Source organism: Salvia splendens, chromosome 8 (genome assembly GCF_004379255.2).
Source record: "Salvia splendens isolate huo1 chromosome 8, SspV2, whole genome shotgun sequence".
Taxonomy (NCBI): Eukaryota; Viridiplantae; Streptophyta; class Magnoliopsida; order Lamiales; family Lamiaceae; genus Salvia; species Salvia splendens.
Window position 1 is genome coordinate 30,950,301 of NC_056039.1, and position 25,018 is coordinate 30,975,318.

Sequence of the window (25,018 nt, forward strand, 5' to 3'; positions counted from 1 at the left end):
ATTTGCATGAATTGCCGGCGCTAACAACATTTGACCTGCATCTCTATATATCCTGGCTCTTCAACATGATCCAAATCAACAACTTTTTCCCTCTCAAAATTTATTTATATATTGACTACTACTTCCTCCGTCCCATAGTAGAGGCGAAAGAATTAAAAAGATGGCTGCTGTTTCAGTTTTCAGTAATGGGAGTACATATTTTTTAAGCATGCATAAAGGGTTAAATAGTAACCAAATTTACAAGAATTATTAGATGCCAAATTCTCAAAGATAGAGAGCAAAGTAGTAGGAGGGTGATAGTGGATACAAATAAAGTGTCTTCAGTCTTCACGTCATGTTCATGTTATCATGTATAATTTGAGTTAGAAAAGGTATAATAGTATTGTGATCATGGGACTATAATATATGTTCAACGTTCAACAGCATAGAATTTAAATAGAAGATGACAAAGAACAACACATATATGAGATTTTGGATCCAGGATATTGGTCTTGGTTTAGTTTTGGTATAGAGATATATTATTCCACTGCAAATTCAAATGTAGTGAACTGAAAGCTTGAGCAAAAGGTCCTCCTCTTCCATTTAGTTCGCAAACGACTTGAGCGGATCGTTAGGGTCGATCTCAGAGATGAGTGGGAAATCTGCTGGCAGCGTCTCGAGACTTATTTGCTCTTTAGCTAGAAGATTAATCACTTCCTCGAATACAAACTTATTTCCTTTCTGACTGAGGTGCAGGCCGTCACTGCAATTTCGGAAGATGGATAGTTTTTACTTTTTAGGGTTGGAAAACAGTGGCAATTATAGGTAGAGAAAATATGATGGGAGAAGAGAACCTCAAAAGCGACTTCCAGTCAGGAAGTTGCTGCATTTTTTCGCAGAGATGGATAGCTGGGAGCCCACATTCAGCTGCAACGTCGAGGCACTGTTTGGCGTATTGGCAAGCAGCCTCATTTGTCCTATCCGGAAGCCCAAGAGGTTTCTCAACAAACGGGTACCTGAATTACGTTAAATGATTGAATCATAGATATCAAGCATTTTCAAAATGCTAGCTATCTATGTAATAGAATTACTCAGCAAGGAGCGTATTACAGGAGTCGTGCATTGTCATCGACTGGAGGAGGTGTGATGAGGATGATGCGAGTGGACGGCCATTGCTTCTGCAGTCATCATCAGCATTAATGACCACATAGCATAAGCACTACATTCTACATTGAAAAAGCAGGGCTCTTACATTGCATCAACTTATGTACTGATCATCAGTGTTAAAATATCTCAATAACAGTTAATACCACATTTCCCAAGTGAGAAAATGGTGAGAGGATTAACCAAAAAATAGTAAGAACAAGAGAAACAAATAATTGAAAGGTAGTGAAAATGACAGGGCAACTCCATGCATAATGATAGCAATAAGTGCCAAAAAAGCTACTTACTACTTTGTTTTGTTAACATTTCTCAACATTTGTAGTATATACAACTCATATATGGTTTGATAGTTCATGAGTCATTGTCACATCATCAATATAGGTAAAGTGTCATTATCCAACATATGTAACTTTAGGAGAGAGCAAAATCATCCATTGTCCTATCAATGATGGCCGCGTGCGGACAATATTGCTTTTTTTTAAATGGCCATGCTGCTCATATTAAATTGGAATGATCTCCTAAACATATCGGCTCCTTTACTTTGATTTGAGTAAAATTCTTGACGCATTAATTAAGATACAAGTAACACTCCCATTATTTATTTTTCCAAACAATCTAGGTGTAATACTATACCAAAAAACAAGAGAGTGAGGCCAATTTTTACCATTTAGAAACAAGACAACTCAAAAAGAAACTTTTTTAAAAAAAATGAATAACCAGTGACCACATTAATGTTACAGTGAGCCCACCCGCACGTGTGAGAGGCCACGTGCGGGGTGCAGTTGAATTATTATTTTAATTTATGTTGTTACCTTGAAATAAGCAACAATGGCGAGAAGGTTGTGCTTGTACTCGTCAAGAGGCACGTGCTGAAAGCCGCTGTCTCTGTCGGGTAGCGCGGCATCATTGGCGCCGAAGAAGACCGTGACCGCCAGAGGAGCGTCGCCGGCCGCCGGAAACACTTTGTGGATGACCTTGAGAGCCCATCTGGTGTTGTAACCGATATAGCCTCTCAACACCACATCCGCCTTCAAAAGTCAAAAGTCAAAAGTTAAAACCAACCACAGGCATACATACATATAGGAGTAATAACAAGAGTATTTACCATGCGAGCGAAGTGATGTGCGAGGGAAGCACCCCAGCCGCCGTTGGAGAAGGAGCCTTCGGTGATTGAGTCGCCGAAGAGATAAATCTTGGGCCTCATTTCTCTCTATTCTTACTAATTCCAATGCGCTATTTAAATCTCCCAATGAAACGTTTTCAGCAGTTTCGATTTATTAGAATTCTAGGAAGAGTAACAGTAGGGAATTGAAAACAATTAGGTAACGGGAGTAGATTTAGTTAGACTAGCTTATAGGTTTGGTTCTCTCTGTATTTAAAGGTAAGGGAGTAGAGTAGTAGTATGTGTGGACCGACCGTGTGCTCTTTGCGCATTTCCAAGGGCTGTATTAAACAAGGTTTCGAAACTGGGTTGATAAGGCCACCCGCACCGCGTCACGCGGGTGGCCCGTATTCCATCACGGAGTGACGGGACGGCGGCGTGACGCGTTGCAGCGCCCCAGCCCGTCCCCAGCCCGTTCTGCGTTCCGTCACGGCGTGACGAGTGGCGAGACGTCTCGCCACGCGCCGAGGCGACGTGGCGCGCCCCGGCGCCGTGCGTGACTCCTACTCGCCGGCCCACTGACGCAATAAATCATTTTTTTTAAATTCGAATTAAATTTAAAAAATTTAAAAATTAAAAACGGTAATATTACCGTTTGTAGCCGTTTTCCATTTTTTTTTTGTTTTTTACTCTATAAATACTCCTAATTCTTCTTCATTTCACACACAACTACACATCTATTCTTCTCAAATCATATCCATTTCCTCTCCAATTTTCATCTAACATCTCATCACAAAATGTTCGGCGACGGAAACTCCGGTGATGGTGGCTCCGGCGGGTGGGATCTCAACGCGTCGGCGACTGGGGGAGCATGTACAACACATTGAGTGGTTCCTGTTCGTTGACGCCGGGCACCCGTCAACGCCGGGGGTACCAACCACCAATTTTGACGTGGATGCATACGCCCGTCCCTCCGCCCTGCGGTATTCGCAGGGATTATCCCAGATTCGGGAGGATTATTCCGTTGAACCCACTCCGGAAGAAGGCCGAGGCGGAGGAGGAGGCCGAGACGGTGGAAGCTCCAGGGCGGAGGCGGGCGAGGAGGAGGAGGATCTAGGCCGGCATCCGTACGGCCCCAAAGAAACGCTGGCAGTGTAAAACGCTTGGATCAGCGTCTCGTACGATCCCATCGTAGGGAATCAACAACCCCGGAAGTGCTTCTGGGAAAAGGTCACCGAGGCCTACCACCAGATTAAGCCGAAGGGGTCCCGCCGCTGCACATATAAGATGCTCCGCGCTCACTTTGACCGAGTCAACAGAGAGGTCAAACGATTCTGCGCCATCCACAAGAATGAAGCGCCCATTACCAAAGCGGAGCCACGGAAGTCGACATTCTGAGGTCGGCTTTGCGGGTCTACTACGACGACACCGACAAACAATTCAAATATGTCAATGTTTGGGAGGTCGTCAAGGACGAGGAAAGGTGGGCCGGCGGTGTGCAGTCCGGCACGGGCTCGACCTCGAAGCGCACGAAGCACACGGTGAGTGGCCAATACTCGTCTGGTGAGGGCGGTTCGGGCAGCGGACCACAAGAGTTTGCCTCGCAGGAGGTTGAGACCCAGGCAGACGATGCTGGGGGTTCCTCCCGTGGGCGCCGTCAGCCGCAAGGGAGAAATGCGGCGAAGGCGGCTAGAGGGAGGAGGGGCCGAGCCGAATCAAGCCAGGCGGGCTCGGGCTCGGGGGGACCCCCCAACTCCCTTATGGCCATGTACATGACCGCCACAATGGGGACACTTCCCGCATGACGTTCGCCCAATACCAAGCCTGGCTTAACGGAATTACGTTTATGGCAGCACAACTTGGCATTCCGCCTCCTCACGGCTTCAGTGCACCTCCACCGCCTTCAGGGGATGATTCGCCGGCGGAGTAGTTTTTTTTATTTTCTATAAAATTGTATTTAAATTATGTCATTTTTATTTTTTTTGGATTTTAATTATGTCTTTTTTATTTTTTTGAATTTTAAGTTGTATTTTTATTTTATGTCGTAATTTTATTTTATTTTTAATGAAGTGTGTTTTTTTAATTGAATTTGATTGGAAATAAAAATAAAAAAATGAAATTGAATGAATAGTAATTTAAGGGCCGGTTAATGGATGGAGGGTTGCAGGTTCCGTCTCTTAGTTAAGGGATGGAGTAAAAAAATATAGTGAGGCCCGCGAATAGTAATTTAAGGGACGGTTTAGTGACAGCGTTGTGGATGGCCTAAGAAATCGGCCAAATTTCTGAAATACTACACCCCATGTACAATTCAAGATAAACTCACTTTCTTTCTTTTTTTCATCCCAATCAAGATTATCCTTTTTATCTAGAAAATTAATAATACTGACTATATTTCATTATCTTTTCTTTCTTTTATTTTATTTCATCTCTAATATTTGTAAGGATAAATTATCTTAAAAATCATTAAAAAAATATTTCTTACTTTTATTAATCTCTTATACTTTTAAATAGTCAACAACCTTTCTTTCTTACTTTAAAATCCCAACAATCTTTTATCCCTCTCTTAAATTCTTAAAAACTGAACCGACGAAGCTACATGTTCATGTTTTAATCGATCAGACCGGGTGAACTACTGGTCGAACCTGTTATATTGTTACAAATATATATTCCCTCCGTCCCAAAAAATATGAAATGTTTTGTTTCCGGCATAGGATTTTGTGTAGTGTGTTTTATGAGTTAATGAAGAAAGAATAAAATAAGAAAGAGAAAAAAATAGAGATAATGTTGTTTTCATTTTAGGAAATATATCATTTTTAATGGGACAACCCGAAAAGGAAAACGTTTCATTTTTAATATGACAGTAGGAGTATTAAATAATATATAAAATATATGCAATTTAATATATGATAACATAAACTTCATGTATCACAAAATACATTAAACCTTTTATCTTATAAATATAAACCTTTTTATTTTCAAGAAATCTTTTTGGTGGAGTGGTAGATATGTTGGCTAGTTGACCCGGAGGCTCTAAGTTCTACCCCTACTAATCAGCCTCAAATTTTAAATAATTTTGAAAATATTTTAAAAATCGGAAAAAATGGTTTTTGGTTTCTGGTCAGACCGACCTGATTCGACGGTCCACAACAGCCTGCTAGGCTAACGATTTTATATGGTCAACCAGACTGGAATACATGTCGGTTCGTGGTTGGATCGATCAGTTTGATTAGTTGGGTCCGACTTTTAAAATATTGAAAATAAGTGTATTGAAAATCTTGTGTCGTGTCAAGAAGAGGTAATTTTTTCCTAGGACGGATGGATTAATTGTTCAAACCAATCCAAATCATGTGTAATAATAATGATAAAAACATGTAATAATAATGTTAAGTAAGTTTTACAATTAATTAAAGAGTGAACTAAATATAAGTAGTCCTTTAAGATTATACAGTTAAATCATTTCACTTTTGGCAAAAACTTTTCTCTCTTATTTCTTCTTCTACTTTATTCTCTCCAATATAAACTTTAACATATCAATTTCTTAAATTCTATTCTAAAAAATACACTTTAACGGATTTAGATTCATTTTGATTCAAAATAGTACTCTTTTTGTTCCACGTTAATAAAGTCGTATTCTTTTTATGACGTTCCAATATAATATAGTCATTTCTATAATTGGCTTAAAGCAATACACTCTCTCATATTTTATCCTTTTCGTTACTTTATTCTATTCATTTTTCGTATTTTATCTTCTCTTTTACTTTATCATCTCTATTATATTAAATATTTATTTATCAATCTTTGTGAGAAAAGACTTACATCTATAACATTTATTATCTCTATTATATTAAATATTTATTTATCAATCTTTGTGAGAAAATACTTACATCTATAATATGGAAATATGGAATGGAGGAAGTAGTTTAAAAGTGAAAAAAGGCGCATATGTGATTATATCGTTAGTTTAAGAGCTATTGACGATAATATGGGCTGCGTGTGGGCAACTTAATAGTTTTGAATCATTTACAAAAGTCAGTCTTCAATAAATTATGTTTATGAGGTTTAGAAATATTAAAATTGCAAACACCACCCCAAAAAAATAAATAATAAATAAATAAAAGAAAAAGGTGGAATATAGACCATTAGAGCATCCTCATCTGTGCTCTTGCTAACGAGCACAGATGTGGGCCCGGATCCACTTTTATTACTTTGTTACTCCTTGCTCTTAGGCAAGAGCACAACACCCACATTCGTGCTCTTCTGCAAGAACAAGCTCAAGGGTCCCACCATTCTATTATTCAATTTAAATAAAAACATTTCCACAAAATTAAAATGCATTAAAAATACCCGGAATAATATTACAAATTACAAAAAAATAAAAATTACATAATTAAAATTCTAAAAATTAAAAATTATATAATTAAAATCTTAAAAATTAAAAATTACATAATTAAACACCTAAAAAATAAAAATTACATAATTAAAGGCTAAAATACCCCCCACCAATTCTACCCCCAATGTTCTTTGGAGACTCCGTATCATTGTCACATGCGATCGAAGTTGCTCGGGGGTCATATTTGACCTATCGGCCAAATTGAGTTGGGCCAAAACCCCCCACAACGAGTTGGTGGGGGGTTGAGGTGGCACAAAGGGCGCAGGAGCGGGGGCGGATGGAGTCGCGGCGCGATGGTGGTTGACCGTCGACTTCTTCCTTCCTTGCGGCCGGCGTTGGGAACTACTCGGGCCGGCGTCGGGGCTACCCAAGTTAGCTCCGACAAACTGGGTGGACACCTCATTGGAGTCGTCGTCGGATAGAGATACCGACCTCTACCGTTTGCCGGAGGAGCTAGAGGAGGATGCTACGCCTCCCCTATACTTCGCCAACGCGGCACTGATGATGTCGACCTCGCTTCGGCCGCTCCCCGCCGACCGCTCTCTTGGAACTTTTGGATTTATTCGTTTGCTCTGTATATGACATTGCGCACCATACTCTTGTTGCGCTCGATTGTTCCAGTCGGTCGGTTTTCATTGTACCGGCGACAGATGCGCCACCAAAAATGGTCCCCGGATTTGTTCGTGTCAATCTCCGGATCATCAGAGATAGACAAAAATGCTTTGAATAATTGCTCCATCTCCCCCGGAGTGTACGGGGTGCGGACACCACGAGTTGGAAGAGTAGGAGTTTGAGAGCCGTCGCTCCCTCCCGCTCTAGGTACGGGTGGTTCGGTTGCCCACCCGTATTGTCCATCGGGGGCATCTTGGTCGTCGACCGGGTAAGGCCGCTAGCCACCCGGAGCTTGCGAACTTTGGGTTTGAGGAGGGGCCGAAAATTCCGTTTCCGGACTAGGAAATGGTTGTGAACCGAACCATTCGTGGTTCCAACCGTGGGAGCCGGATGGGTGATCGCCGGAGCTGGACATTTTTTTGTTAAGAGTGAAAGAGAGATTGAGAATTGTAAGAATGGAAATGAGAGAATTTAGATGAGAATTGTGTAGTGTAATGTGAAATTTTTTGTGTGGAAGTAGGGGTATTTATAGATGAAAATGTGTATTTTTTGGGAAAAAAATTGAAAAATAAATTAAAAGTGGGGAGAAAACGGATATAATTTTTTGGGAAGTGGGAAAATATTATTTTTATTTTTAATCGGATTTTTTAATTAAAATCCATTTAAAAAAATTAAATTCCAACGAATTTGTTGTTGGCCAATCAGGAGCCGCCACGTCAGCTGCTCGCTGGCACGGACGTGTAGCGCAGCGGCGAGTAGCGTTCCACCGCGCTGTTGGGACGGACGGACTTAACTGAATACTACTCATTTCAATTATATTCCATGCCTGGTCGAAGCCCATTGGGCCTAAACTGTCTTTTTTGTAATCGTACAATATTTTATGGTGACCCCACCCACTTGCTAGTTGCATATGTGAAGTATTGGTCAAGAAGAAATTATTAAACAAATACGATACCAGAGGTGGTTCTCCACGCCATTAATAGTAATAGTATACCATCTCTTTTTTAAGGTAAAGTGCAAAAATAAAGCTCACCATTTGATATTAGTAGTATCTAGTATTTCATTTATTAATGCATGACAGAAACTTAGAGACATAACCTCGGAATGGCAAAAGCAGCAGTCGGTAGTATTAAACCACCTGCGCTTATTGGATACCAAAAAAAGTAACGCCTCTTGTTTTCGGAGATTCCTTGCTAATCCACCACTATTTTCCGTATTTTATAATCCATAAAGCATCATTATTCACCCAATTAGTTGTAAACAAACATAAATATTTCCATCGTCGCCTCCTTGGCGACAACGGACAAACAATACCGTCAACACAAAATTCCACACTGCATCTTCTCCTCACACACTGCCCACAGTGTTTCGCTTCCATCATAGCTCCCCACCTATAAATACTCCCCTCAACTTTGCCAATCCAATCACAAACAGATCAAAAATGAATTCCAGCAACGCGATTAGCCCCGCCGCCCCATCCGCCGCCGCTTCATCCGGGACTCTAGGCCGACACCTGGCGCGGCGGCTGGTCCAGATAGGCGCGACGGACGTCTTCTCCGTCCCGGGCGACTTCAACCTCTCCCTCCTCGACCACCTCATAGACGAGCCCGGCCTCAACCTGATCGGCTGCTGCAACGAGCTCAACGCCGGGTACGCCGCCGACGGCTATGCCCGGGCAAAAGGAGTCGGCGCCTGCGCCGTCACCTTCACCGTGGGCGGCCTCAGCGTGCTCAACGCCATCGCCGGGGCCTACAGCGAGAACTTGCCTGTCATCTGCATCGTCGGCGGCCCCAACTCCAACGATTACGGAACGAATCGGATCCTGCACCACACCATCGGCCTGCCGGATTTCACCCAGGAGCTGCGCTGTTTTCAGACCGTCACTTGTTTCCAGGCGGTGGTTAATAATTTGGATGATGCGCATGAGCTGATTGATACCGCGATTTCGACTGCTTTGAAAGAGAGTAAGCCTGTGTATATAAGCATAAGCTGCAATTTGCCTGCCATCCCTCATCCTACTTTTTCCAGAGAGCCTGTCCCTTTTTTTCTTGCTCCAAAGTAAGTCTTGTCTCATTTTATTTGATTTATGGAGTATTTTTCTTGATTGTTCTGTTTATGTCAACACTGCTGCTGTTATGGGAATATAGTGTCTTCTGTTTGTCTCATTTTTGTTGATTTCTACAGGGTTAGCAATCAGCTTGGTCTTGAAGCAGCAGTGGAAGCAACGGCTGAGTTTCTGAACAAAGCAGTCAAGCCAGTGATAATAGGAGGTCCAAAGCTAAGGTTTTCAAAGGCGCAAAAGGCTTTTGTTGAACTCGCAGATGCTTGTGGCTATCCAATAGCCGTGATGCCCTCGGGCAAGGGACTCGTCCCGGAGAGTCATCCGCACTTCATAGGCACCTACTGGGGAGCGGTGAGCACCACCTTCTGTGGCGAGATTGTGGAATCGGCTGATGCGTACATCTTCCTCGGCCCTATCTTCAACGACTACAGCTCAGTTGGCTACTCTCTGCTGATCAAGAAGGAGAAAGCCGTGATCGTGCAGCCCAACCGCGTGACCATAGGCAACGGCCCTTCCTTCGGATGGGTCTTCATGACTGATTTCCTTACCGCATTGGCCAAGAGGCTGAAGAGAAACGCCACGGCTATGGAGAACTACCGCAGGATATATGTCCCTCCCGGCATTGCTTTGAGGCGCGACAACGACGAGCCGTTGAGGGTTAACATCCTCTTCAAGCACATACAGGTAAGAAACATTAACACTACTAATTAGTTGAAGTAGCAATCCTTGACATTCAATCACTGAATTGCATAACAGGAAATGCTGAGTGGCAGTAGTGCAGTGATCTCAGAGACAGGGGATTCATGGTTCAACTGTCAGAAGCTTCGTCTCCCGGAAAATTGTGGGTACGAGTTTCAGATGCAGTATGGATCGATCGGGTGGTCAGTTGGTGCAACTCTTGGGTATGCGCAGGCTGCTAGCGATAAGCGCGTCATTGCCTGCATAGGCGATGGAAGTTTCCAGGTGAAGTGTTTGTTAATGAAGCATGAATGCGTAGGAAAAAGATCATTAACTAAGCTATTGTGCCACCACACCACAGGTGACAGCTCAAGATATATCCACCATGATAAGATGTGGGCAGAAGAGCATCATATTCCTAATCAACAACGGAGGATACACGATTGAAGTCGAGATACACGATGGGCCGTACAATGTGATCAAGAACTGGGACTACACAGGCTTGGTGGATGCTATTCACAATGGAGAAGGAAAATGCTGGACTGCAAAGGTAGTCAGTCAATCACACATACATACATACATACATGATCATTGTGAATTAGAGTGGTTGTGTTGTGTGTCTAACATGTTGTTGCTGGGAGTAGGTGAAAACGGAGGATGAGTTGGTGGAAGCGATAGCAACGGCGACAGGGACGCACAAGGAGTCGTTGTGTTTCATTGAAGTGTTTGTTCACAAGGATGACACAAGCAAAGAGCTGCTGGAATGGGGATCTCGTGTCTCTGCTGCTAATAGTCGACCTCCCAATCCTCAATAACTGATGCAATGGACTAAATTAAAATCTGCTTGCTTCTATTACTACTCTCATACTCTTTATGTGCGTGTCGTTTTTATAATGAAGAAGTTATTTGGGAATATTGCATTCTGGAGTAATATATAATAAGCAATTGATGTTTTTAAAATTAATTTTCTATTTAAGTGAAATGATAACCATATAGTACTCTCATACTCACTTCACTCACATTTTATTATAAAATCAATATAAAAAAGTGGCTCTCATATTCCACTAATTTTTTCAACCAACTTTTCTTCACATTTCTTAAAACTCGTGCCCGGTCAAAGAGTGACAATTAATCGAGGACGGAGGGAGTAAATGTCAATATATTTCTTATCACTTACTTTACTCTCCCTTATTTATTCTCTCTTCATCTCTGTACTTTTATCTTTTTCCTACTTTATTCTTCCTTTAATTAACTCACTTAACACAAAATTTTTTAATCTCTATACAGATAAAAATGTCTTCATTACTATGGAACAAACTATGGAACAAAGGGAGTAAGAAAAAAAAATCATAAATGGCATGTCAACGCCAATAACTTTTTGAAATAAATTAGTCTTTTAAAATCAAATGCATATAAAAATATTCGTGATTGGAAGATAGTTCTACTTAGGCATGCACACGGTTCATAAACAACCGGTTCCGGGTAGAATTCAGACAATCATATGACGAATTCCATCTATGAGACACATCCATGGTAAAATTCGTATATCTTACCTTCTTTTGATGGCAATACTTCTTCCAAGCTTTGCCAATAAACGACTTTTGATGGATTAATCTAACTGCAGTTCTAATAGGACTAACATGCTTTTGCCATAATTCAAGCGCATCTTGTACATATAAATTCAAAATATGACATATGCATCTTTGATGAAAATACTTACCACCAATAACCGGAGCACAAGCCGCAATCAAGTCATTGATACTTACAGTGTTAGCAGTTGCATTATCAAAACCAACAGAAAATATCTTATTGCATAATTGAAATTCATTCAAAACCTGAATAATTAAAGAAGCAATTTCGGGTGCAGTGTGTGGTGTCTCAAATTCTCTAAAACCAATCAAACGTTTGTTCAAAGTCCAACTATTGTCCACAAAGTGAACTGTAATGCCCATGTATGAATGTCTATTAAAAGAATCAGTCCATACATCTTAGCAAATGTTCACTTTGTGTCCCAAGTTGAGTAAATAACGTGATAATTCAACTTTTTTCTCCAAACATTGTCGAACGGTAGATCGTTGAACGGTTATTCGACCTACTCTTTTGACAGCTACGTTCAAACCATTTTGCATAGTAACCTCAAATTTTTCGTCATCATAAACATTAAAATGAAAATGCTTCATTGCAGCTCATCTAGTCATAACGTCATCAAAATTTTTAGGATCATATTTAAAAAGAGGCGTACCTGACGAACCTGAGCCACCGAGCTGGAAGTTTAGTTAGGTTTGGGTAGCGGCAGTGCCACATTCTACCGGATGCTTTGTCACCAAATGACGACGGAGGGTGCCATATCCCTCACCACTCGTAAATTTGTAGACTTTATCACAATAGTTACAATATGCATGAAACGCCGATGTCTCTTCTTGAGAGAGCGGATCATTAGGACTTGGAATTACCACCGGGCCTTCTTGTAGTGTTAACAAAAATATCAGATTTCAATGCTTTTTTAGTGGGTGGAGGGGGAGGCATGTCCTCATTTCCTTCGGTGCTAGACGGAATACGAGAATGAGATCTATCATCATTGTTGTCCGAGTCCGATGATATAGCAACGTCGTACTCGTCATCTTGTTGTTGGGAACTACCACCCCCACCTTGATGCATTTGAGGTTTTAATTAGGAACACAAAAAAAAATAGGAACACAAAAAAAAAATTTAAAAACTCAATCTTATGAAATTATGAATTGTAAAAATAATTTTATTTTTTAGAACTTACTTGCATGCGTTCAGTCGCCACTCGGGAAACCTTTTCCATAACTTTTCAACGACTAGGTCGCTTTGATTTTTGGGGACAACTACTTTGATTTCGGAAAATTCCTTTGCCCCGATCACCACGCCCCGGTCCACCAAGAGAAGAAGACATAATGCAAAATGAAAGTAGTATGGAATATGGAGTATTGAATAAATGGTAGATTACGAACAACAACAAATATAGTAGTAAACAACTTAAACAATTGGAGAGAATAGAGAAATTGAGATTGAGAAGGAAATCCTTGTTAACACAAGAATGGGGTGAGTAAAAATGATGGGGGAAGTAGGGTATTTATAGGAGTAAAATTGGAAGAAATTAAAAAAAATCTAATTTGGGCCGGTTTACTGCCTGAACCGGCGGTTTCGGACTGAACCGACGGTTCAGTCCACGGTTTCTGAATCCCCTTACCTACCGAAAGTAGCGGTATGACAAAATTCCATACCGATACCTTACCGAATTTTCGGTATACCGAAGTCTGGTATACCGAAAATTCGGTACGATAATTTTCAATACCATTACCATACCGTTATTGCGGTATACCGTACAGTATTACGGTATACCATACTTTTACGGTATATAGTACGGCATATCGTAATACCATTATACTTGTTATAAAAAAATCTATTATAATTTTTTTATCCAAAATATAAAAAATAACATTTCCAAGTGTTTAACTATTTGAAAAAAGTCCAAAAAAAAACTCCAATAATCCTAAACAACCAAACTTATACCCAAAATATTTAAAATAACATTTCAAGTGATCAATACTATCTTCATTTCTTGCAACCTTGTTGTCTTCATACTCACAATCCCACAAGAAATCTTTGAAGATGTCATTCTGCATTTGACAATCTTTATTAATGGTCGAGCATAATCACAATGGTAAATATTATGAAACAACCAAACCAAAATAAATATATGAAGTGTAAAATCCATATATCGACACCACCTAATTAACTATGAGGATGATATGATTAAACTTAAACTTGATGAAACCATCATAAGCTAGCTACTAATATTATGTGCCAAATGAAATTAAAGTAAAATAATGGCAACACATAAATATATTAAATATTTTAAATTTTTATATATTACACCGAAGATTCGGTATACCGTAGTATACCGCATGTACGGTATATACCAAAGATTCGGTATGCCGTGGTATACCGCGGTATAGGATATTTGATACCGTTGCCATACTGAAAACTTTCGGTACGGTATCATACCGTACCGAAAACTACGGTATACCGAAAAACCAGTATTTTCGGTACAGTAAGTCCGGTATGTCGGTATTTTTTTCCCACCCCTGTCCACATGTTTAGTGTTGTTTCCTAATTAATTCTTGCTATTTTAATTTAAAAGCTGGATATTGAATTCATATTTTTGCCTTTTTATAATTAGCCAAATGTTCGGCTCAAAATTTTTAAGTGAAGAGAGCTTAAACTAACGAGATGGCACATTAAGTGGTTTAAAAGCCGAATATTGATTTCATATAATTACCCACAAAATAACGAAATGGTATAATTCTTAATTGGCCAAAATTGTCTGCTATTTTAAATTCATTTACTATATTTCTCACTAAATTGGGAATGAAATAAGAGAGAATGTCTTTAATGATTTCCTTATAATGCCCACAAAATAACACATTTTGTCACTTTTAATTTTCATGACATAGATGATTGGTGAGACTCGTGGAGATGGAGTACTAACCGCGCCAAGCATTAGCACTAAGTGCAAATAATGAAGTCAATTCGTTTGACTAATCAATATGTTTCTATCGAACTTTTTACAAGTCAAGTTCGACATTCAATGTAAATACTAAATATAAAATAAAATTTTAATATGAAATTCGTAAAGTAAGAGAAAGGAGAAAAAGTAAGAGATGAGTAGTATCGGTGGATTGTATGATCCATATTATTAATATTAGTATTTAAATGTTTCAAACTTTTCATACTTAGAAAGTAGTCTAATTTTGGTGGAAATACCTAAAATGGTAAAATTTATCTATTTTTTGTGGATGGATGAAGGAGTGAGTAATTTTTTTTAAGAAGAAATAAACAAATACTACTATGATATTTGTAGCACTAATCTGATAAGAGTTTATTGTATTGATTATGTGATTAGGTATCACTAATTGAATATATTTTAGGTCTCATAACACAATATTCACGTTTATACTTATGTTATTGTAACATCTACGTGGGTTGATGGCTAAAATAATAGCACTAGGTAGGACTTTAAGCCCATTTGCAGCAATGATATTATAAGTAATTCTTTGTCGATTAATCCAACTATGCAGAAAGCCCAATTAAGATAGTACGTGAGAGAATCTCTTCATTTTCAGAAATAAGATATTTTTGGTGGACATTCTAAAATGGCAAAATGAGATTATTTTTTTTATAAACGGAGGGAGTAATTATTTTGAAATTTAATATTCCATACTTCCCTATCCCATACGATATCAAACAAAAGCTTACAAGAATAAAATTCATTAAACCTATTCAAGTCTCATTCTCTATTTAAATAGAGTATTGTTTAAACAATTTATATTAATTAGAAATTAATATACGTGTACATTTAATACTCTATTATGAAACAGTAACAAACCAATCAACATCAGCCGATAATGGCGACCCAGTAAATATTGGCAGAAAAACAAGGCCGAGCCCAGCAGCAAAACAACAGCCCATCAGTAAAGGAGATAAAGCCCAACAACAGATGGATCAATTTTAAGAGCATCCACATCTGTGCTCTTGCCAACGAGCACGGATGTGAGCCCGATTCCACTTTTACTCTCTGCTCTTAGGCAAGAGCACAACACCCACATCCGTGCTCTTCCGCAAGGACAAGCTCAAGGGTCCCACCATTCTATTATTCAATTTAAATAAAAACATTTCCACAAAATTAAGATGCATTAAAAATACCTTGAATAATATTACAAATTACAAAAAAAATAAAAATTACATAATTAAAATACTAAAAATTACATAATTAAAATACTAAAAAAATTAAAACTACATAATTAAAATCCTAAAAATTAAAAATTACATAATTAAACACCTAAAAAATAAAAATTACCCCTGTGGATGACTATTCATCCAGCTCTACCCTCAATGTTCTTTGGAGACCCCGTATCATCGCCACATGCGATCAAAGTTGCTCGGGGGGTCATATTTGACCTATCGGCCAAAATCCCCCACAACGAGTTGGTGGGGGGTTGAGGTGGCACATAGGGAGCGGGAGCGGGGGCAGGGTGGATGGAGTCGCGGCGCGAGGGCGGTTGGTCGCCGCCTTTTTCCTTCCTTGCGGCCGGCGTTGGGAACCGCTCGGGTCGCCATCGGGGCTACCCAAGTTAGCTCCGACATGTGGCTAGCCACATCTTCGGAGCCGGCGTCGGATAGGGATATCGACCTCGCCCGTTTGGAGGAGGAGCTAGAGGAGGATGTTACGCCTCCCCTATACTTCGGATGCGACCGCGTCTCCTGCCAAATGTTGAGGTACTTGAACGGCTTGTAGTTAATGGATTGGTAGGTCGCCAAGGCGGAACTGATGATGTCAAGCTCGCTCCGGCCGCTCCCCGCCGACCGCTCTTCCTGGAGGTAATACCCCTGGAACTTTTAGATTTCTTCGTTGGCTCTGTATATGGCATTGCGCACCATACTCTCGTTGCGCTCGATTGTTCCAGCCGGCCGGTTTTGATTGTACCGGCGACAGATGCGCCACCAATAATGGTCACCGGATTGGTTCGTGCCAACCTCCGGATCTTTGGAGATTGACAAGAACGCTTTGAACAATTGCTCCATCTCCCCCGGAGTGTACTTAATTCCAATTATGGAATTTAAAAATTGATCTTTTTCGTCACTGGACCTTGACGTACTCAGTCGATAATGTTTTACTTACACGTTATACACTTGACATATTCAGTCAATATAAATATAAACGTAAATGCACAATATCATCGATATGGTCATATCTACTCTATATTCTCTTTTCCAGTCGCCTAATAAATATTGCAGATGGTCAAACATTCATTTAGAAAACTTTTTCTTAGAAAATTGTGATTATACGGAGTATTTTAGTTTTATTAAAGTATACTACTATAATTGTAGGCAATTTCAAAGTATTTATCTCTTTGGTAGTAGAGGAAAATTAATTGCACCTCCTACTTTTCCCTTAGTTTTAATTTAAAATAACATGATTTTATCATCGCAATTAAGTGCCATGAGATAAGTATTCGTAGTAATTAATATCCATGTGATCATCAATCACTATAAAGGAAATTAAGCAAAGTACCATAAACATAGGATTACACAATGAGAGTAGTCCATTAATTATGATTAATAACTACTACATATCCTAACTTATTAGGATTCAACCGACACATCCGAGACTTTGGAAACACACAGAAAACATATTTTGACATCCTCATCTACACATACAATAAACAAACAAATGCATAGTTATACTTAAATAAGCATATAGTAAAAATGAAGAGAATGAATTAAGAATCCCAAATGGGTCCATAAGCAGCAATCCCATTAGCCTTGCATGCATCAACCACGTCTCTGCTTCCCTCCGGATTACTCGTCACAATCACCACCTCCGCCCCAAACCTCTTCGCCGCGTCCACGCTCATCTCCGACACGTTGGGCCGGCCCAGCACCGCGGTGTCATGAACGATCACCTTCTCCTTCGGGTGCCCGCTCATCCACTCCTTAATCTCTTTCCCAAAATTCTGCTCCACCCCTTTCGTCACCCAAAGCAAGCACACATCCGCCTTGCACGGCTGCAGCAGAAACGACAAAAACACGCATATACCCGACCCGGTCGCCACCAGAAGGACCCTCCCGTACATGTTGGTCAAGTACGGAAGTCCCGCAAAGTGCACCTGCCTGACCCACAGATGCCTCGGCGGGCTCGACACCAGCGATTTCGTGAAGTCCCCCACCGCTCCGGCTAGCATCATGTGCTCCTTCTTGTTATCTGAGATGATCCCGAACGCGTGCCATTCGGAGAACGGTGAAGGGCTGATCCTTCCGAGGATTCCGGCTTTGACACCCCCGTCGAATTTTATGATCCCGGCGTGGCCGGATGGGGAGGAGACGCGGACCGAGACCCGCCTCACGGTCAGCCACGGGATGATGATTAAGACGGTGATTCCGATTGTGAACCAGAATTCTTGGGTTTTCACTAGCCTTGAGCCGAGGTCGTCTCTGTAGGTTTTCGTTATTGGGTCGTATGAAATGGTGAGGGTGATGAAAGCCCAGAGGAGGCCCAGAGCGGCCCAGCCGGCGAAGCGGTGGGTCCGCTCGAAGACGTTATGGTGGAGGTGGCGGACGAGGGGGAACGCTGCGAGCGAAGAGAGGCAGAGAAGGCCGAGGATCGCGGCCGAGACCGCGATGATTTCGGGTGTGGTGTTGTCTCTGTCGTTGAGCGTGAGGACTAATGCGTAGACCAGCCATGCGACGGAGGAAATCCCGCAGCCGCTGTGGATTCCGCCGAGAGATTGAAGCAAAGCGGTGGTCAAGGTTTTGAGGCGTAGTGGGACCCATGAATAGCCCAGAACATTCACCGCAAGCCAGAAAACAACCCTCAGAACCGCCTCGCTCCGGCAGAGGACCAACGTGAATATATTCGCGATGGAGAAAAGCGCTGCGCGGTTTCTGGCGTAGGGGAATTCTCCGGCGGCGGCGAGGACTAGCCCGGCGATGTTGAGCGCGAGGCAAACGGCGAAGAGGCGCTTGTAGACGGTGAAGAGGCCTTGATCGAGGAGGATGACGGAGAGGCGCGACGGAGGGGGTTTCTTCTTGGCGGCGGATTGAGGTGGTGGAGGAGGAAGCGAGGGGGGAGAGTGGTGGTCGTGTTTCCCTTCTTCGTGGCCTTCTTCAATGTCGGCAAGAATTTGATCGGTGTCATCTTCGTCGTCGTCGAGGTCGCAGAAATGGCTGCTGGTGCGGCTCATGGATCGGTCCAAGAGGTCGGAGGATGGGATGATTCGGGCGACGCTGCCCCATCGAGCCCAGGATCGGCGGATGCTGCCGTTGCGAGGAGTGTTACTCGGCGGGGCAGGGATGGCGAAGAGGTCGGAGTGGGGTTTTATTTCGAAAGCTACGCCTCTGCAGCTCGAAAACCTCTCCAAATTTTCAGTTTTTCCCATTGTGTGTTTTTTTGGTGTGGGAAAAGAGAGCTGAAATATTGGAGAGTGTAGATTGTGATTGGTGCTTTGAAGTATTGTGTATTTATAGGTAGCAAATAGAATCTTATAGATGCCCACTTGTTTGGAAATGTTTATTAGTGCTAGTATTATTCTCGAATTATTTGGATTTGAATCGGTCGGGTACTATTGAAAAAGTCGCAACATGTTATTGAAAAAAATGAAAGACACGGATATTTGCATTAATTACAGTTAGATTTTTAATCTTTCTGAAGACATTATTTTATTATTGTAAACTAACTAAATGAAGTTTCACTTATAGATATAGGAGTACTCCACTAGTTAAAGTCACTTTGGGAATCAGAAGGCTTTACAAAATGAGATATGTTCTCTGAAAAAGGTTTTCATGGTTTAGATTTTAGAACGAGCCTTTAAACATATTGTCACGCGAAGTTACTAATTATATACTATTTTAATCGGATACTTTACATTAATGAGGAAATTAATATAGATCAAGGTTTCAATAAGAAACGAAGCGAGCTATATGACTTTCGAACCGTGGTAATTAGTTCTGTCTGATAATCTGGTAATTAATGATCAGATCTAACTCTTTCAGCAAGGACATTAATTAAATAGTACTACTCAATTACTTGCATGTGATGATAAATCATTATAAAGATTACAGGGTTCAAACTACTAAATTTTCAGGTCACTGAACACTGTTAGCAACTAAAAACATCATGTATAGTATAGTTAGTACTCCCTCCGTCCTACAAAGTTTATCCCAGTTTGACCCGATATGAATTTTAAAAAATTGTTTGACATTGTATTAAATGGAGGTGTGCAGTGGAATAAGGTTCCCACATTGAGGAGATTGAAAGGTGTATTTAATGTCTATTTTTGGTAGGGGTGAGCATTCGGGTTTCGGTTCAATTTTTTACCAAAACCGAAAAAACCGAATTTAGTTCAAAACCCAAACCGAACCGAAACTGAAAAACCGAAAAATCGAAAACCGAACTTAAAAAACCGAACAAGACCGAATAAACCGAAAAAAAAAACATATAATATTAATATATATATGTAATTTATTTTATTTTATATATACTAATACAATATATATATATATAATATAAAATGAATATATATAGTAGAATATATTAAAAGAATATATATATATATATATATATATATTATATAATATATTAAATTAATAGAATATATATATAATTCGGTTTTTCGGTTTTTTTCTTCGCCCGAACTGAACCGAATCGAAAAATCGAAATTTTTGTATTTTCAAAACCGAAACGAAACGAACCGAAAAACCGAAAAACTGAAAAAATCGAATTGAATTTCAAAATTTCGGTTTGGATATTCTGTTTTCGGTTGTTTTGCTTACCCCTAATTTTTGGTAAGATTCTAAGTAGGACTAACTTTATGGACGGACGAAAATGGTAAATTGGGACAAACTTTGTAGGACGGAGGGAGTATTTACTACTACTACTATATAGTAAAACTAATGGGGTGAAAATGACAACTGAAACTATAACAAAAAAAGAATCTTGGTCTTGATTGCTTGGTTTCTTTGGACGGAGAGGAACGGCTGCAAGCATGGCGGTCGTCCTTTTCGTCATTCACATGTTATTTGGCAGGTCACTCACCATCTGTGTGCTAGTTCTGGCCGGCAAGATTACCTCGACTCATTGGAGGGGATGCTCGCCGTCGGTTGATTTCATGTCTTTCTCCCCCAGACAGCGTGTTATGCGGTCGCTCATGGTCCTATGACATCCCCCTGATGCACCTTGGGTGAAGCTGAACATAGACGGTGCCTTCTCTACATCGACACTGGCGGCAGGGGAGGGAGGATTGGTTCGTGGTTCTGATGGAGACCTTCTGCGGGCTTTTTATGCTCCGATAGCTGTATGATCGAGCTTTGAAGCGGAGCTTTTGGCTCTGATTCGGAGTTTAGAGATGGCTATAGAGCTTTCTACTCACATTTGGATAGAGCTGGACTCAGCGGCTCTGGTTAGTTTGTTGTCATCTAGACACTTTGGCTCTGCGGATTTTAGACACCATATTGCTTTGATCCGGAGCATGACAGCTCAGCGGCATGTTCGATTCTCACACATCTACAGAGAAGGAAACAGGGCTGCTGATTTTCTGGCAGGTAGGGGTGTCCAAACCCCTGCCCTTACATATTTTGATCCAATCTCTGCGCCACGGTATCTGAAGGCGCTAGTTAGGATGGACCAGCTGGGATATCCTAACTTCCGTTTCCGACGTAGAGGTGTGGATTGATCTAGCTCTTCTGGTGGTTGGTTTTGGGCTTTTTTCGTTTCTCCCTTTAGTGTATTTAGTCATCTTTTTTCCACTTGATAGAATGGAGGATCCCGACTTGTGGGACCTCTACTTTGCACATTCATGTTCTTGTTTAGATCTTAGTCATTTTTTGGGCTAAGATCATGTTGTTGGAACATTACATTTTGATTTTATTTACGGGTTGGGGGTCTGTCTAAACCCCCGCCAACACAAAGGGCGTTTTTGTTAAAATAAAAAAAAATAAAAAATCTTGGTCATCTCTTTGGTCTTAAAGATCCACGACAGTGATTTAATTGTGTGTTCGTTCATTGATGTTATATGTTTGTTGGCATTCTTATTTCTCATAGAAAAATCAAATTCTCATAATGACATCATATATCCCTACACATGGGAAAAATCATCTGATATTCCACGGGTAAAGGCACTATTTCCAAATTAAGCTTCAATAAATCAACACAAGTTACTGAATGGAGGAAAAAATGGCAAGCTGATGGTAGGTAATGAAAAGTCAGAAAGCTTTGACTGGTGACTCGCGGCCATTTGCAAAATAAGTCCAAGTCGAGGACCATCAATATAACTTTTTAATGTATAAGAGTTTTTTAATGATTTTCTAAGAAACACTCGTTGTTAGCTCTAGTTGACCGAAATTATTACGATCACAATAATTATGTGATTAGTTATAATTTGGGGATAAGTAAGAGGTTCATTAAGGGTTACGTACTAATATCATTAAGGGTTACGTACTAATATTCCATAACTAAAGTTTGTTAATATCCAAATACGTGATATCAATCCATTATCACAATTTGATGGAATGCCCTAGGCTGAAACCTATTCAAAGTTTATGTTATTTATGTATGTAGATTTAATGTATCAACCCCATGTCGCAATGCCGACATTGAGTGCTAGTTGTTCATGAAAGTGGGGTATGACTAGTACGTGTTGTAATTAGCATTAATTACAGTTATAAAAAAAATTGTAATTATATAAGTGTGCCCATAACTTTTTCAATAGAATAAAATTAACTTCGTGTTATCTAACAATAAAAGTTTCAATAATTCGGTGCAAGAATATAGTTTGACATTGATCATAATCCTATAGTCATATAGGAAAATATAGTCTTGGTCATTCACTAAAAAAACCGCTAATTAGTGAGGCAATTAGTGACGATGATGGATCCCTAAACAACCAGTGACAATGATGGAATAGCATCAGTGTCCGTCATTAATATGAACTTACCAATGCAGCCACCTGTGTTTTCTGTCCGTGGATGGTTAGTAATTGTTAGTGGCTAGTTGGGGTGGCGAAACGGGTTATCGGCGGGTATCCACACCCGACAAGTCAGGTACCCGTACCCGATTTTAGCCAAATTTGTTGTCCCAATACCCGCCCCGCAACATATCGGGATTACCCAATACCCGTGTCGGGTTTCCCGTACCCGACATTGCGGGTACCCGACTCGCGACCCTAATAGAAAATTTGAAAACCCTAATATCCGCCAATGTTCCCTAATTTACTGTATTCATATCGATTGTAAGTTTTGAATAAATTGAGAATAAAAGCGAGGGGACACTCTATAGTTAGTTGCGATGAGTTTTCAATTATATGTTTGTTGGAATTTAAAAATGTTTCAAAAGAACTATTAGATTATATAAAGTATTAAAAGATGATATATGGCTAATACTAATAATATCGGGTATTATCATGATTAACGGGTATATGCGTGGGTAGCAGGTATAGTATATGGCTAATATTAATAATATCGGGTATTGTCGGGATTAACGGGTATACTCGTGCGGATAGCGGGTATACCCGTTACCCGCAAACCTCTAAAACACACTACTCGATCTCTCCCCGTTTCCCGTTATCGTCGGGTAACGGGTACCCAATACCCGACGGGTAAAGGGTTGAAATGGGAATTACCCATTACCCGCTACTCATTTTGCTACCCTAGTGACAAGCTATTTAATAGTACAACTCTATCTGACACTATTCTGTCTCTGACCTTGTTCGGTGACGGAAATTCGCTGATTAGTGACAGAATAATCCATCATATATATTACCTTAATTTGATTTGTTAATTCACATCATGTGGTTGGATATATTACTTGATTCCATGATCTCCACCAAAATTATTAGTAATTTAATTATTTTAATTTGATGATGATATTTTATCGTTATATAAATAATTATATGTGCTTAAATTTGTTAGAGATGAATTATCTTTTAATGGATATTTTGCCACCCTATTGCGTGTATAGCTTTGGGCAATTAATAATTAATTTGAGATAATGGATTACTCTGTAATAAATACTGCTCAGATCCAATTGCAGGCTCTAGCACAAATAGTAAGTTTAATATTTCATACTAAATAATAAAATATTTCAAACTTTGGAAATTTATTGATCTCATTATAGAAATATTATATAAGTTCGCCCTGGTCAATATTACATTATTGCTTTTACTTTATGTTCAATTGCAAATTTAGATTTGTTTTCAATTGTAATTTACTACTACAAGAAAACACGATTGTAACAACGGATTAATACGAAGCGAGTAAGTTTTGTCATTGATATTGCAAAACTTAATGACAAAATAACGATAAGATTAACTTTAATGTTATTTAAAAATTGGAGTCATCGCTAAACATCTAGTAATTAATTTTAAAATAATTTATTAAAATGAACCGTTGTTAATTCAACGTTAAAAATATGTTACTACTATTTATTTATTTAAGTCTTCGTTAGTTACTATATATTTGTAACTTTAAATATATTAGTACTAACTTTAAAGTCAGAAAGGACCTTGGGAGTGTGAGAGCTGACTTTGTTTACGGAAGTCAAGGTCAACCCATCCATTCAGTTTCAGTTTTCACTCCACCAATATGGCCTCCACAGTCTTCTCGATCAACCATTGAAATTCCTAGAAGATGCATCGCTAAACGACATATGTCAAGATCAGTTTTTCTAAATCTTGGTACTTCTAAATTTCCAATTTTGTAGAGTAATTCATATTGCTAAAATCATTAATTTGATGATGGGATGAGATGCGGAGATATAAATTTAGAAAATGGACATAATCATTGTGCTTATTAATATATTCGATTACAGGAATTAGCAACAATTATACTAGGTAAAAATATTATAACCGCTAGCAAGATCAATCAAGGTATTTTTAAAATTCCATAGTATTATATTTTTATTTTAAAAATCGCTTAATTTGCGTTAGTAAATGTTTAAGGTCAACTATTTACAGAAATAATGATTACTCGCATACCGCGCTCAAATAAAAAATATATCCCCTCTAATTTTACAAGTTTGTTTAATTACTTAATTAAATTATGTATATATCATGCAATAGGGATATATCTTTCTTAATTGCGAGTCTCGTTTAAAATATTGCTGGAAGTGCAATCATTCATGTCATTAAGCTGTTGATAGAGAGAATTATCGACCTTATATTTTTACTATTATAATTGTATTTATGACTGTAATTATAGAACAAAAAACATGGACGTGCAAATTTACGTATAAAATATGCCCAATTCATAGTTAATTAATTACTACATCCGTCCCTCATTAACTGTCACATTTACTTTTCTACACTCGTTTTGTAAAAATGATAATAAATAGTTAAAGTGGAAAAATAGTAAAGTAATAGGGAGAATAATATAAAGAATACTCTTCTCTACCTTATTCTCTCATATTTTACTATTTCTCAACTTTAACTATTTATTATTATTTTTATAAAATGAG

At 39.5% G+C, this 25,018-nt stretch overlaps 3 protein-coding genes across 3 annotated transcripts; 1 reads left to right on the plus strand and 2 right to left on the minus strand.

Moving 5' to 3' along the window:
* Positions 1 to 362: 362 nt before the first annotated feature.
* LOC121743574 (GDSL esterase/lipase At5g45920-like) lies at positions 363 to 2,571 on the minus strand. Its single transcript, XM_042136898.1, has 5 exons — positions 2,249 to 2,571; positions 1,956 to 2,171; positions 1,090 to 1,157; positions 834 to 995; positions 363 to 742 (listed from the first exon to the last, which is right to left on the minus strand). Exons 1-5 carry the CDS (start codon positions 2,345 to 2,347, stop codon positions 583 to 585), a joined length of 705 nt encoding a protein of 234 aa, XP_041992832.1. The 5' UTR covers positions 2,348 to 2,571; the 3' UTR covers positions 363 to 582.
* A 5,880-nt stretch (positions 2,572 to 8,451) lies between these two features.
* Positions 8,452 to 10,900, plus strand: LOC121744813 (pyruvate decarboxylase 1). The gene is made up of 5 exons (XM_042138470.1): positions 8,452 to 9,305; positions 9,432 to 9,993; positions 10,066 to 10,272; positions 10,349 to 10,537; positions 10,632 to 10,900. Exons 1-5 carry the CDS (start codon positions 8,689 to 8,691, stop codon positions 10,800 to 10,802), a joined length of 1,746 nt encoding a protein of 581 aa, XP_041994404.1. The 5' UTR covers positions 8,452 to 8,688; the 3' UTR covers positions 10,803 to 10,900.
* A 6,234-nt stretch (positions 10,901 to 17,134) lies between these two features.
* Positions 17,135 to 18,984, minus strand: LOC121743814 (adenylate-forming reductase 03009-like). The gene has a single exon (XM_042137180.1). The coding sequence runs from the start codon at positions 18,948 to 18,950 to the stop codon at positions 17,295 to 17,297; it is 1,656 nt and encodes a 551-aa protein (XP_041993114.1). The 5' UTR covers positions 18,951 to 18,984; the 3' UTR covers positions 17,135 to 17,294.
* Between the last annotated feature and the right edge of the window lie 6,034 nt (positions 18,985 to 25,018).

What these genes read in the sequence shown, in the direction of transcription:
- LOC121743574 (XM_042136898.1), bottom strand. Translation starts at nt 2,347, where the DNA reads ATGAGGCCCAAGATTTATCTCTTCGGCGACTCAATCACCGAAGGCTCC. An exon ending in CACATCACTTCGCTCGCATG is followed by an intron (nt 2,172 to 2,248) that starts GTAAATACTCTT and finishes TGACTTTTGAAG; the next exon opens with GCGGATGTGGTGTTGAGAGG. An exon ending in GATGACAATGCACGACTCCT is followed by an intron (nt 996 to 1,089) that starts GTAATACGCTCC and finishes AACGTAATTCAG; the next exon opens with GTACCCGTTTGTTGAGAAAC.
- LOC121744813 (XM_042138470.1), top strand. Translation starts at nt 8,689, where the DNA reads ATGAATTCCAGCAACGCGATTAGCCCCGCCGCCCCATCCGCCGCCGCT. An exon ending in CCTTTTTTTCTTGCTCCAAA is followed by an intron (nt 9,306 to 9,431) that starts GTAAGTCTTGTC and finishes TGATTTCTACAG; the next exon opens with GGTTAGCAATCAGCTTGGTC. An exon ending in TCCTCTTCAAGCACATACAG is followed by an intron (nt 9,994 to 10,065) that starts GTAAGAAACATT and finishes ATTGCATAACAG; the next exon opens with GAAATGCTGAGTGGCAGTAG.
- LOC121743814 (XM_042137180.1), bottom strand. Translation starts at nt 18,950, where the DNA reads ATGGGAAAAACTGAAAATTTGGAGAGGTTTTCGAGCTGCAGAGGCGTA.